The sequence below is a fragment of the Acanthochromis polyacanthus genome, chromosome 12, assembly GCF_021347895.1.
Source record: "Acanthochromis polyacanthus isolate Apoly-LR-REF ecotype Palm Island chromosome 12, KAUST_Apoly_ChrSc, whole genome shotgun sequence".
NCBI lineage: Eukaryota > Metazoa > Chordata > Actinopteri > Pomacentridae > Acanthochromis > Acanthochromis polyacanthus.
The window spans coordinates 27,771,864-27,785,582 of NC_067124.1; the positions used below are offsets into that span (position 1 = coordinate 27,771,864).

Consider the following 13,719-nt stretch of genomic DNA (forward strand, 5'->3'; position numbering starts at 1 on the left):
TTCACCTGAAAAGTCTTTGAGTTTTTATCATGTGACTGTTAGTCATAGATGAGTCACTAAGGCTGTTTCAGGTGTGACAAGGAGCGCAGAATTTTTTATTTTTTTTTGCACCATCTGGCGACTGCAAACTGTTTATTTTTCAGCAATTTTTCAAGTGAGACATGTAGAATAAAGTAATTTGGATAAAATAATCACAATTTTAAGCTTAGATTTGGCTATTTGTCCTGATGGAATGGTGTGCTCAGAGGAGAAGTTCATTGTTTGTCAAAAAGTTAAAAATCCAAAGATTTTTTCCAATTTTTTGTAGTTTCTGGCTCTGATAAGTTGTGGTGTTATATATTTTTGTCCTGCATACTTATTTTTTGTGAATTAATTTTTGCTTATGGTGGGGGACTTTATTTTATTTTATTTTTTTTTTCTTCTGCGGTTTTCACCGTGTGGGAGTGTTCATCATGTTTGTTGTAATATGAGGTACTCTTATGTTTCTTTGTAATAATTTTTCTGTATTAATTGGAAAAGTAATAAAGAAACCTTTAAAAACAAAGTTAAAAATCCAAAGATTTTTTCCAATTTTGTGTAGTTTCTGGCTCTGATAAGTTGTGTTATTAAAAAATTATATATTTAAGGTTAGCATCCCTTTCAAACCTTTCAGCAAGTTTTGCCACTTAAGGAGGTTAAACTAAGCCTAAACAACCTCCAGTTGTTGCATTTAAACATGCACATGTAACCTCTTTGAGTGAATTTATTTGTGAGGCAGCAGTAGTTGCCTCACATTGAACAAACTAGTGTGGGATTGTTCCATAAGGATCAGAGAAACCACTGAATTTAACACTAAGGATAACAGTAGTGTGATTAACTAGTCTAAAGCTTTCACAGCAGGTCTGATAGCAGGTTGCACTAAGACACAAAGACTGACTGATTTGAGAGGACAAAGTAAAGTTAGATTTCTGCCCTCCGTTTGTCTGCACAGGTTCGTGGAGCTCCAGTTCCCACAGAGAAGTAAAGCTCTGAGGACAGGAGCGTTTGTCGTCCCGTTTATATTTGACACTGTCCCTCTGTTTTACAGGGTGAGTCAACAATATTCTTCTCTATCTGAATTTGAAATCTTAATTTGCTGTCTGAATAAGCGTATTTTTCTGCAGCTTGTGTTGTTGTGTTTGTGTTATTATGTAAGTGCTTGAAGCTGATTAGTACCAGGCTTTAATACTTTTAGCAGGACTTTGGCTCAGTAACCCAGAAGCTGATTTCCTTTCTTAATCTAATACAAATATATTGCTGCCAGCAATTGATTTGCCTAATCACCGTGATGATTAGCTTGCACATTATGCAAGTCGTTTGTTGTAGTTTTTTGTCTCTAACTAGGTCAGAAATGATGTAATGGTCAGTGCTGCTAACCTTCTTACATTTATGGAGTTTTAGACACTCTAAATGTGTTTAATTGTAAAAGTGTGCCTGTGTTTTCTGTGCTTAGATCCTCCTGTGCTGCGGTGGAAGCTGTGGCCTGACTGATGCTTTGTCCAATTACTGCTACCACCTTCTCTTTGCCTTCCTCACCTGTTTTCTGTTTACTGCCCACTTCCCTGAGAGGCTGGCCCCGGGGCGCTTCGACTTCTTCGGTATGTCTTTGTTGGCGTTTAATACAGTTTGTCTTTGCTGATTTGTGCAGCGTTGTGTTTCAAACCACGATTCCAGCAGGAAGACATGAAAACCCATCTCCACTAGTGTTACAGATTACCACATTTCATTGCACAGCTCTCTGGTATGACTGCATGCAGGGGTTAAACTGGCATTAGTAATGTTTCTGTGGGTTCCCCATCAGCAGCAGTGACTCGCGGAATATTTTTCATACAAAGGTGTACATTTGAATCAAAACTCTCTTTAGAGTTAAAGAGTAGACCTATGATTGAGATCATTTCACAGACTTTACATAAATTGTAACAAGATTTGAGAATTGATGACAAAGCTCTACTCTGAATGTGGCAGCTGATAATAATACAACCTTTTCTCTAGATGCTCTCTCCTGTGTATCCATGTCTAATATAGAAGTAGTAATGCTAGGCTGCCACTGTAAATGTTAATATAAATAACTATTATGTGTGTTCCTGTTTCTTTCATAATGGCATTAAAAGGGGATTAATTAACATTCTACAGTATTAAATATGCATACACATTAATGCTCTTATAGCAGGATAGGATCAAGCTAGCTTGCATGACTGAACTATTGTGACAGAAAGCTTAATATATTAATGTAGTATGTAGTAGCTAACTAGTGTATCTCAAGCAGGCCTGTGTCTTGTGAAATAGCAGTTTGTGAAACAGCTTCCAGGGATGCACAATATTGGAAAAGCCTCACTGCAGTAGCCTAGCCGCGCTAGACAACCCACGGCAATGAATTCAATTCTCTGCCAGGGTGGGTCTAGTTACCCTCGGTAAGCCTCGAGGTTGGATGCTCCTAAACTGGCCGACGAATCACCATGAAGTGTAGAGTCAGAATGCGGGCGTAACTAAGTGACGGCAGAGGCGCGACGATTCTGACAGAAACAACCGGAAACAACTGGCCTAGCCGCGCTAGACAACACACTGCAACGGATTTAATTCTCTGCCAGGGTCGACAACAAAAACGACAACAGTCGTTGAGCTCCATTAGCACCGACTCTGAATAGTCTTTCTGTTAACATGTCTGTAATATACTTGAGCTTCACCCATTGACTGTATAAATAAGGCTTCACCGAACTACCACATCCTCTGATTTCTGGCGCTCTACGAACTACGTCAGCCTATTCTTGCAGTTTCTGGCTCTGATAAATGGTGTAATTTGGGGGGATTTTTAAGGATAACATGTCTTTCAAACCTTTTGTCAGATTTTGAGGTTCAGAGGGTTAAACTCAGCCAGAATCAACCTCAGTTAGTGTATTTCTCGTTTGTTGTAACACTGACAGAGACATTAAAATAACTTCTTACTTTCAGTGATTTCATAAGAATTGAACTCCTCGGGCCTTTCTCTCATCATGCAGAGCTTTGTGGTGCTGATTTAAATAGTAGAACAGACTAGTCGTATTTCCTCGTGCACTACTGGCAAAGAACTTTAGTTGACAGCATCCTTTCTGGAGCTGAAATATTTCCATACCCAAGAACCTTTAAATCAGAGTAAATGATGCCAGAAGACTAAGTTTGCTTGTAGATTAGTCGTGAAAAATTAGAGCTCTGTGCGTTTTCTTTTCTAATTAGCAACAAAATAAGTTGTAGCATGATGTGTTTCTTGTAATTCACTTTATTTAACATTGCACTTGTTGCGGTGTGATTATTGCACATGCTCACATCGTAGTGTTGATGTTAAAACAATATATTGTGTGGAGGAGGATATCAGACCACTTCACCTTTAGTTCTGAAGGTTCTCTCTCTGGCAGTTTCTGACCCGTTTCTCTCCCAATGTTTCCACTCATCTATACAAGGAGGCTTTAGTGAGGTGTACAAAGGGAAACCCTGCAAAACATGTGATATTTGAACATTTTACATTGTGCAATTAGTCTGGAGTTATTGGATGAGAGAAAACATATTTCGGCCAGTATTTCAATTGGTAAAAGTACACACTGTTGAAGATGGATGGTTTCATGTAAATTCATCCAAAAAAAAGTGCATGAATATAAGAAAGAATCTTGTACAGAGTCCAGTGTTTTGTTTAAGACTTTTTTTTTTTAAATTCTCCTTCCTGGGCTTTTTATATTCTCTGTCTTTTGTTTTTCCTTGTTTCTGAACAGTTTCCCTGCTGACCGCTGCACAATTGACACAATTACATCAAACAGCCTTTTGATTTGATGCCACGTTAACTTTTCTGCCTGTTTCTTTGCTCTGTGGATTGTTTAGTTTGCTTTGGTTTAGTTTCACATAAGTTTCAAAGTCTCATCAACTCCACGAATGAATATGTCCAGCTGAGCGACGTCCGTAATATCAGCGCTCTCATCTGTTGCAACAGAATATGCCAGAAATGACTCCGCTTTGCCTTACGATTTCTGCAGCCTTCAGCATACAAGTTTTAAGGAATAAATTTACCCATTAGCAGCAAAGTGTTTTTTGTGCAGTTTAAGTTTTGACAGTTTCCTACGACGCTGACTAACTCGTGTTCCTCCACACAGGCCACAGCCACCAGCTCTTCCACGTCAGCGCCGTTGTGGGTTCCCACTTTCAGATGGAGGGCGTCATCGCAGACATGATGTCGCGCAGGTCGTGGCTTGTGGCCCACGGGGTGACGCCATCCTTCCTGGGGACAATCGGTGCTCTTGCCATCAGCCTCGTCCTCAACCTGGGCCTCATCGGCATCTTCAGCGCCCCGCTGCTGTGGAAGCCATGCCACAGCTCCAACCAGCCGCACACGTCCACCTGCTGCGAGTGCAAGGAGCAGTGAGGGAAAGGTTTGCAGTTCACAGTAGTTATTCCACACCCACAGTTTCCTCATTCAGAGATCGAGTTATTTTATGCCTTTTGTTCGGTGCGAAAGCGTTTTTCTAGCAGTGTTACCCAGCTGAAGTATGTTTGCGTGTTTACTCAGAAGCTGAGGACCCAGTCACATTTACTGAAGCCTTTTTTGCTGTAAGTTTCAGAGGCTGAAAACACAAATGTCCGCTTTCATTGGGCATTGAAAAAGGCTCTGGGTTGCAGGAAGCATGCTGTTGTAACACAACACAGAAGTGCCTTATTGTCAACTTCATTCCCAGTGTTTGCAGTGGATTACTACAAGTTCAAATCTCAAACTGGAAACCTTTCATGTGACGATTTGCAGGGATTATTTTGTATTGAACTGAATGTGCGAGGCCAGACTGTCATTTACATCAATAAGGGTTTACTGAAGATATTCTGTGTAACTGTACTCACTGATTAGTGTGGTTGTTCTATGTGTAGGACCACACAGACAGCTCTCAATCAGCCCGACATAATATAATGCAGATTGGATTGCCAGCTCTTATATATATCCACCTATTGATTCCGCTCTGCACGGACCGGAATTGATTTCCAGACCAGTGTGGTTGTTTTTCTGATTGCCTGCCTTATTAGAACCCCACAATCTGCCTTAAACACGGGGAGAGAGGGGGAAAAAAAGAAATTAGCACGATGGTGATTAAAAGACAGGTACCTTTTTTATACCATTGTGTTTCCATGGCAACACTGTAGCGGCCTCATGCCCCCTGAAGGTCTTCAACAATTTTATGTTCAGAGCAAATGGCACCTTCACAAACCATAAGATCAATCTGAGTATCTATCAGATACGAAAAGCACTTCCAAAACTAAAAAAAAAATGTAAAAAAAGAAAAATTAAAATCAGTGGTCGTAATTAGGCTTTTTAAAGCATGTTTCTAGTCCAGCAAAATTTCCAACATTTGTTGTTTAGAATAACTGTTGGTGGATTTGAGAGAAGCGGTAAGAGGTAACGTATATTTAGTGATAGTATGGGGTTGTATTAACGTGGGACTTTTGTGGTGTTCCAGTACTTTGGTGCATATAACAAAGCATTAACAAACCTTATATAGGGTGGGTATCTGGTTGCCTCGTGACTCTTGTTTACATTTACCACTGAAATAATAACTGTCTTACCTATTTATAGAATTTTATATTTATTGCTTGTTTTAGGTGCATAAACAGGAATGAAGATGAGCGTTTCCCTTTTTTGTTGGTGTAGAACCATAAATGAGGAAACTGTAACTGCAAAATTTTCACATTTTATAAAGTTATTTTTGTGGATTATTATTGAGTCAAGTGAGAAATGAGCAAAGAGAGGATTTTCATATCGTCATTTGCAAATATGCTGAACTTTCTCTTGTTTCACTCACAGGAATGAGTGTCAGTTCAGCTTTTGTTGAATTTCTTTTGAAGCCAAACAAAAGAAAAATTTGGTCAGAAGCTCAGAACAGTAAATTCAGTGTTGTGCATTCGTAGTTAAGTATGTAACACTTTCATTGTTGTGTAGCAGCAGAAAGAAACAAATGCTCTAAGCTTTCAGCCTGTTTTGTCTGGTGTTTTATACTTAATTGTGGGTGCTGGCAACTCCGTTTAGACTTTCTTTTCATTCCTGTTGGTTGAACAGGACTCTGGGGAAATTGTGATGCACATTTACCCTCCTAGTTTAGATTTACTAGGAAAAAAATGGCAGATGATTTGGAATAGGAGCAGACCTTGTTTATTTTGTGAAGCAAGAGAGAATAATGCAGATTGCCGTGCACGAGTAAAAATCCTCTTTGATTTCTGTCACTTCTTTTAAAAGTTAGACCTAATAATGCACAGAAATGACTTTTTAAAGAAATGCATAAGTCAAAATACTCATTAATACCTACATATCGTCATAGCAGTACTGTATATGCATAACTGGCAAGGAAGTAATGTCCATTAGGTTTTAATTGCAGGCTGGGTGTCGCATATTTCTCAACATCTCTGTTGTAACACTGACATACTGTAGGTACAGGGTTCGGTAATGCTCATTTTACTTGACAGAAGGCTTAAAATCTGTATAAAATGCGTTTTTTTAAGCAATTTTTGGCACAAATTTTCACCTTCATCCACCACTAACGCGTGTAGTTTGTGCTCCCCACCCGCAGGAAAACACGCTGCTAACACACTCGTAGAGAGGCTAAATTAGAGGGGAAATGTATGTGATATTATGGGATTGAGGTGTGTTCCAGGTCCATGTTGGATGCTGAGGTAGGAATGTCAGAGAGAATGTGTAGAATCACAAAGAGCACACAAATCCACGCACTTTTCCGTTAGAGCAGCTGCTTGAGATGTTTTCATGGTTAGTGTGCAGAGTATAAAAGTCGCATCGTCCTTTATGTCCCAGACAAAACAGCAGCATTCGCTCTCTGTTTTATCTCTCCCTCTGCCGAGCAGCATCGATCGATGTTTTGTTTATTTTCTCCACAGTCATCATCTTACAGCATTCCTAGCTTTGACCCTGTTGATTCTTGGAATTGCATCATTACTGGCTTCTGATGTGGTTCTTTTGCCGTGGACACAAACTAGTTTGAAAGCATTTATTCTTGAGCTGCTGCTGCTGTTGTTTTTTTTTGTTTGTTTGTTTGTTTGTTTTTGTTTTCTTTTGTCATCTCACTCATTCTCAGCCTTTCGGTGCCGGCACTGTTAAGCTGCAAAGCTCAGTCATGCTGGTGGTCGAGGCTTCCACAATAGACAGGTTGCCGTTTTGAATTCTATTATTTTGAACATAATCTCAAACATTACTGTTAAATTTCAATTCTCCGACCAGATCACTGTAATTTTGAAGGCAATTTGTTGTGTAAAACCTCCCAGGTTCACATTTCTGAGTGGACAAGCTGATGCAGGTTGTAATTATCAGGAAAACTGGGCACTTACTTGTTGATTCTTTTTACAATATACAGTGTATTGAAGGATGTTTGTTAATGTGTAATTGAGAGCAAAGGTGAGAACAGGATGAACCATTTGACACAAGAGTTCAGAGAAACAAAAAAGTTGTTGATGCATTTTGTTCCAATGTTTTGTACTTTTCTTTTGATATAATGCTCTGTTCAAAAAGACAACTACTCTTAATATGTATAAATACTTATTTGTTCTTTGCTGTGTATAATTTGTAACGTGCCACTTTTCTCTACTAGACTTGTGTAATAAATTAAGCCTTTTATAAAATGTAAAAATTGTCTGGACTCATTTCACACACTAGAAAATGGGCTGAACGTCGCTGCGTGGTCTTACATTACTCATTGAGAGCAATTTATAAAATTTAGATTTTCAAAATCGACCTTATGATTTTAAAAGTGTGAACGGTACAGTTTGCATGTATCGTGCAACAAACACTTATTTCTATCACCAACTAATCTGATGTTTCTTTTCTGGTTTATCTTTTTTTTTAATCTGAAATTTGTGTTTAATTTTCCCATGGTTGTCTTGTTTTGACCAACAATCCAAAATATTCAGTTTACTACCATCAAGGACAAAGAAGTTCGAACTACCAAAAAAAGTATTAGTACAACTGTTCAGTTTTGTCAGTGACTAATCAGTGTTAAAGATCTGCAACCTCAAATTCAAAATGCTCAGATTTTTTGCCTCTGATTGATGAATTTTAAAATGTGGACTAATGGTTGTTGCACATCCTTTCTTTCACCAGCAGTGTGAATGCGATCATTGTGCGTGTCACCAGCAGAGGGCAGAGCAGCACAACAAGCTTTCGTCCTCTCCGGTTGAGCAGCTCATCGCTCCTCTGCTGATCACTCTTTATTAGCAAAGAAATGAACTGCAGATGCAGCGTTGCAACAGAGTGTGAAGATTTATCCGCCAGAAAAACAGCTGTTGGGTGACTTCAGGTGACAAATATGAAAAAAAAAAAAAAAACTAACAGGAAATGTAGTACAAATTTTGGCCTTCAAATCCGATTTTTCTGCTAAATGCTGAAGCAGTGGTGTGAGATTGTTTTACTTGCTCACTGGGCAAATGCTTTGTGCTTCAGGAAGCCTTGAATTGAAGGTCAGTATGTCGAGTTAAAACATGAGAAGATAACACAGGACTCAAAAGTGAAATTCTAGAAAAGTCAGGATCTGGTGTGGAATTATGGTGCAGAGTCGTTTGTTTGACTCATGAGATAATATCGGCATATCTATAGATAATTATGCTTTTAAAAATGCCATGCTTAATTTCTCTTCAGCTTAGTATATTGTGGGTTTTTTTGTCTCTATATTATTTTTTGATAAATGATGGGCACTCAAAGTTTGTGTAAACCAGATAGATTTGCAATTAGGACTCAAAATTTTATCATTAAAATTGCAATATGGCCAAGTGCAATCTCCAAATTGTAGGAGCTGAATTTTTTTGATTGAGATAAAATGTGTTACAACATCCCTTTTATAACTGAACACTGTGATGTTAAAGAGGTGCCTCTAAGAGAACATGCTGGTTGGGTACAGACTGATGCCAGCATCTGTACTCAAACTGGGGGGGGGGGGGGGATACTATTCCCATTAAATTTCCTGCTAAAATTTTCAAAATGTGACTTTTTACAAAATACAGATGCATTTTTAACTAAAATACAAAACACTATTACCCTAATATGAACTGAGAATTTCAATCTATTTGCACATTTAGTTGAGCTCACTGCTTTTATTTCAGTTTGCCTGCTTTGGTTTGACTCTAACTAGTTCTCTTTCTCCTCTTTAATATCTTACGGGATGGACTGTAAAGGACAGAGTGCTTTATTATTAGCAGCAACCAAAATGAATCGCCACCGCCATTATCATAGAAGAAATAATTAGCATAAGAAATCAATACCCTGTATGTGTGCATTATATGACAAGGTGGAAGATTGAAAAGGAAAGTTTCCCGCTGGAAGCCTCTAATAGGACTTCCATTTTAAAAATGGCCTCATTTCCAGCTCTTATTATAGTCATATTCCATATCCAACCAGGGAGGAGCCTCGGGTGCTTATTAAAAAGGCTCATTCTGAAACCACAAATGGAGCCCTTAAGGATAACGGGGACAAACACTACAGAGTGTACTAATCCTATCTGGCCAGAATCTGCTTGTAAGACACTAGAAGAAACAATGAGCCAGACACGAGTCCTCCAAGTGTTTTTCATCCCCCCGGTACACCAGAGGAGGTAGAGAGACAGAGAAAGGGATGATAGCATTACTCACAATCCATTACCACTCCCTGAAGACTCTCTGCATACAGAGTGATGGAGCGAGGGAGGGCGGGGGAGGTGGTGAAGGAAGGGGGTGAGGCAGAAAAAGAGAGAGGGGTTTTGGAGGGTGTTTGTTTGCTGGAGGGCTGGCAGTAAGGCAATATGAAACTTGATTATTCCTTTTCAATAACCGTCTGCTGAGCATCCCGTGGAGACGTCGCAGGTTGCTGATTAGTTCGTCAAAATAATAGAAGGCTCTTGAATAGCCTTGTTAAGATGTCTAACTTTAAGTACAGACAGCAGCCCAAATCATTGTTTGCTCTGAAGCATACGATAACGATGGATTGACTGATGCCGAGGGATGTTCCTGCACGTGCTGCAGCCATTTTTTTTTAATCAAGTTTGTTTATTTTTAAGGGCAGACAATATACAAAGTGCTGGAGTAACAATACATGTAGATATATTTTTTTGGACATTAATACAGAGTATGTACATTCAGTATTTACACTTAAAGGCATCGCAGTGGTTTGTACACCGGCTCTTTTACCCCCTCGATGCTCCCTTTGATTTTTTTTTTTTCGTGGTGGTGGCCTCACCTCCAGGCTCTGTTTCGGTGCCATCTGTCCCTCTCCTCCTGGAGTCTCACTTTAATCCATCTGTTGCCTCTAAAGCCATCTAAGGGTGTCGCCACCTCACGTACCAAATTTCACTGCAGCGCTTTGATTCAGAGGGTCGTTACAGTAGCATGTTAAACATAATTTGTACAAAAGCCACTCCTGAGTGAGCCTTGCAGGCAGGCCACAGGTCAAACAGCAAGTACATGTAAACACAATAGATAATACACCAGGAAACGCTTTCACTGCTTAGTATTTGACATTTTCTTCTTTTTGAAAAATATTCATATGATTTGAATCGGATTTGACACATGAGAAACACACAAGCTTCTGTTGCGATTATCTTATATACATTCACTGAAAGCCTTTAAATAACCTTCCATATCAAAACTTGTCCAAAATCAGTGACTGTACTATACAAATGACTGTCTGCTGGACCCAAATCAGTAAAATGTGTTTTCACTTGTGTCTCATGATGTAGAGTGTCCCCTCTTGTTATCATCCGTTTCATTTTCTAATTGGATTTCAACACGAGTGTCGGCTGCAGAGTCATATAAAATGTGTCACGGCTCAGCTCACAAACATCTGCAGGGACTTGAGAGGCAAAATCCCCCGACAAGCCATCATGTGAAATTGGATTCCGAGCAAACATAAAGCCCATATACTGTTACTTCAACACTTATCCATGCATGTCCCTCCGTCAGGCCGAGCCCACCTCAGATAAACATTGAACACTTTGGTAAACATTTGACAGGTGTCCAGAGAACGACGGGGCAGTAAACAGGGGTTGAGGTCGAGGCGGAGTCAGGTGTAGTTGAAGCAGGAAGTTTGCTGTTTGTACTTTCCGTCAAGCATCAAGGCTGGAAAAGCGGCAGGACTGGGAGCTTTTCTACTGGTGTTTTAATGGATACGAGAAAAAGCAGACTGTAAACCAAAAGAGAGCTTGTTTAAAGATTTGATTCTGATTAGACTAAAGTCTCAAATCAAAACCTCCCCAGCCTCAGATCTCCACTCCCTGTTGGCTGTTGGCCCTTCTAGCCCAAGATATCCAGGTAAACCGGTGGGTTTTTGACAAGGGCCAGCAGGCGGCTGTGGATGTCCTTGATGACCATCCTCTGCTGGGGCTCCCTCTGCCAGCAGCCCTGCATCAGCAGATACACCTCCTTGGGGCAGGTACGTGGCCTCTCTAGCTCCCGTCCCTGTGTGATGCATTCAATGGCCTGTTGGGGTGTAAAAAAAAGTTAACTGCCAGAAAAATGGCTAGCCTGTCTCAGTGCTTCAGTGAACAGTTTTCCAAAGTAGTGGGAGTTATACCTCAACTCTCTCGTGTTTGTGTTAAAAGCACCAGTTTACAGTCATAGTTACCTCCGCCAAGGAGGTTATGTGACACCCGGCGTTTGTGTCTCCGTCTGTCTGTCTGTCTGTTAGCAAGATAACTCAAAAACGCCTGGGCAGATTCACATGAAATTTTGAGGGGATGTAGACTATGGTAAGAGGAAGAGCTGATTTAATTTTGGTGGCAATCCGGAATGGATCCTGGATCACTTTGAATTTTTTAGTATGGTTTAGTATGTGGTCCAAAATATGACAAAAACACCAACAAATTGGAGCAAGGTGTCCAGATAGCTCAACTGGTTAAGAAGTTGATTTGTAAACAGAACTGTGTCAGAGACGCAGGTTCGATTCCAGCTGATGATACTTTATTGCATGGGATTCCTGTTTTCCTCTCTATCCTTGGCAGGGGTCTGCACTCTCTGATTGCTTTTCTAGTTTAGTATGTCGTTCAAAATGTGACAAAAAAGTCATAGTTTAGTATGTCGTTCAAAATGTGACAAAACATTACAGTTTAGCATGTCATCCAAAATGTCACAAAAAAGTCATAGTTTAGTATGTAGTCCAAAATGTGAAAAAAAAGTCATAGTTTAGTGTGTCATCCAAAATATGACCAAAACATCATAGCTTAGTATGTGGTCCAAAATGTCACTAAAATGTCATAGTTTAGTATGTCGTCCAAAATGTCACAAAAAAAGTCATATTTTAGTATGTAGTCCAAAATGTCACTAAAAAGTGATAGTTTAGTATGTGGTCCAAAATGTGAAAAAGTCAAGCTTAGTATGTCGTCCAAAATGTGACGAAACATCATAGTTTAGTATGTGGTCCAAAATATGAAAAAAAGTCATAGTTTAGTATGTCGTCCAAAATGTGAAAAAACGTCATAGTTGAGTATGTCGTCCAAAATGTGACAAAAACGTCATAGTTGAGTATGTCGTCCAAAATGTGACAAAAACGTCATAGTTGAGTATGTGGTCCAAAATGTGAAAAAACGTCGTAGTTTAGTATGTCGTCCAAAATGTGAAAAAAAACATCATAGTTTAGCATGTAGTCCAAAATGTGAAAAAAAGTCAAAGTTTAGTATGTCCTCCAAAATGTCACAAAAACGTCATAGTTTAGTATGTCGTTCAAAATGTGAAAAGAAAATCTTTGTTCAGTATGTCCTCCAAAATGTGAAAAAACGTCATAGTTTAGTATGTCGTCCAAAATGTGAAAAAGTCAAGCTTAGTATGTGGTCCAAAATGTGACAAAACATCATAGTTTAGTATGTGGTCCAAAATGTGAAAAAAGTCATAGTTTAGTATGCCGTCCAAAATGTGTTAAAAACATCACAGTTGAGTATGTGGTCCAAAATGTGAAAAAACGTCGTAGTTTAGTATGTGGTCCAAAATGTCACTAAAAAGTCATAGTTTACACACGTGGACAAAATTGTTGGTACCCCTCAGTTAAAGAAGGAAAAACCCACAATTCTCACTGAAATCACTTGAAACACACAAAAGTAACAATAAATAAAAATTTATTGAAAATTAAATAATCAAAAACAGCCATTACTTTTGAATTGTTGATTAACATAATTATTTAAAAAAAACAAACTAATGAAACAGGCCTGGACAAAAATGATGGTACCTCTATAAAAGATTGAAAACTATTTGACCAGAGTGACATGATTAACTCAGGTGTGTCATTTAATTGACATCACGGGTGTTTCCAAACTCATAATCAGTCAGTCTGCCTATTTAAAGGGAGACAAGTAGTCACCCTGCTGTTTGGTGAAAAGGTGTGTACCACACTGAACATGGACAACAGAAAGCGAAGGAGAGAATTGTCCCAGGACATCCGAAAAAAAATGATAGACAAACATCTTAAAGGTAAAGGCTATAAGACCATCTCTAAACAGCTTGAAGTTCCTGTGACAACAGTGGCTCATATTATTCAGAAGTTCAAGACCCACGGGACAGTAGCCAACCTCCCTGGACGTGGCCGCAAGAGGAAAATTGATGACAAATTGAAGAGACGGATCGTTCGAATTGTATCCAAAGAGCCCAGAGCAACCTCCAAAGAAATTAAAGGTGAACTCCAAGGCCAAGGTACATCAGTGTCAGATCGCACCATTCGTCGTTGTTTGAGCCAAAGTGGACTTCATG

General features: G+C 39.3%; 2 protein-coding genes across 4 annotated transcripts in view; one reads left to right on the forward strand and one right to left on the reverse strand.

The window, feature by feature from the left end:
• paqr6 (progestin and adipoQ receptor family member VI) overlaps positions 1 to 7,652 on the forward strand; it is a 29,966-nt gene extending 22,314 nt beyond the window's left edge. For all 3 annotated transcript variants that reach the window (XM_051956286.1, XM_051956288.1, XM_051956287.1), the window contains exons 6-8: positions 971 to 1,067; positions 1,472 to 1,616; positions 4,134 to 7,652. In XM_051956286.1, coding sequence (XP_051812246.1) covers positions 971 to 1,067; positions 1,472 to 1,616; positions 4,134 to 4,402 — 511 coding nt within the window. In that variant the 3' untranslated portion in view covers positions 4,403 to 7,652. The remainder of the gene's footprint in view (positions 1 to 970; positions 1,068 to 1,471; positions 1,617 to 4,133) is intronic.
• Positions 7,653 to 9,989: 2,337 nt separating this feature from the next.
• ntrk1 (neurotrophic tyrosine kinase, receptor, type 1) overlaps positions 9,990 to 13,719 on the reverse strand; it is a 53,973-nt gene continuing 50,243 nt past the window's right edge. Inside the window, exon 18 of the mRNA XM_022190456.2 lies at positions 9,990 to 11,463. Within this exon, the coding sequence (XP_022046148.1) occupies positions 11,278 to 11,463 (186 nt within the window). The 3' untranslated portion in view covers positions 9,990 to 11,277. The remainder of the gene's footprint in view (positions 11,464 to 13,719) is intronic.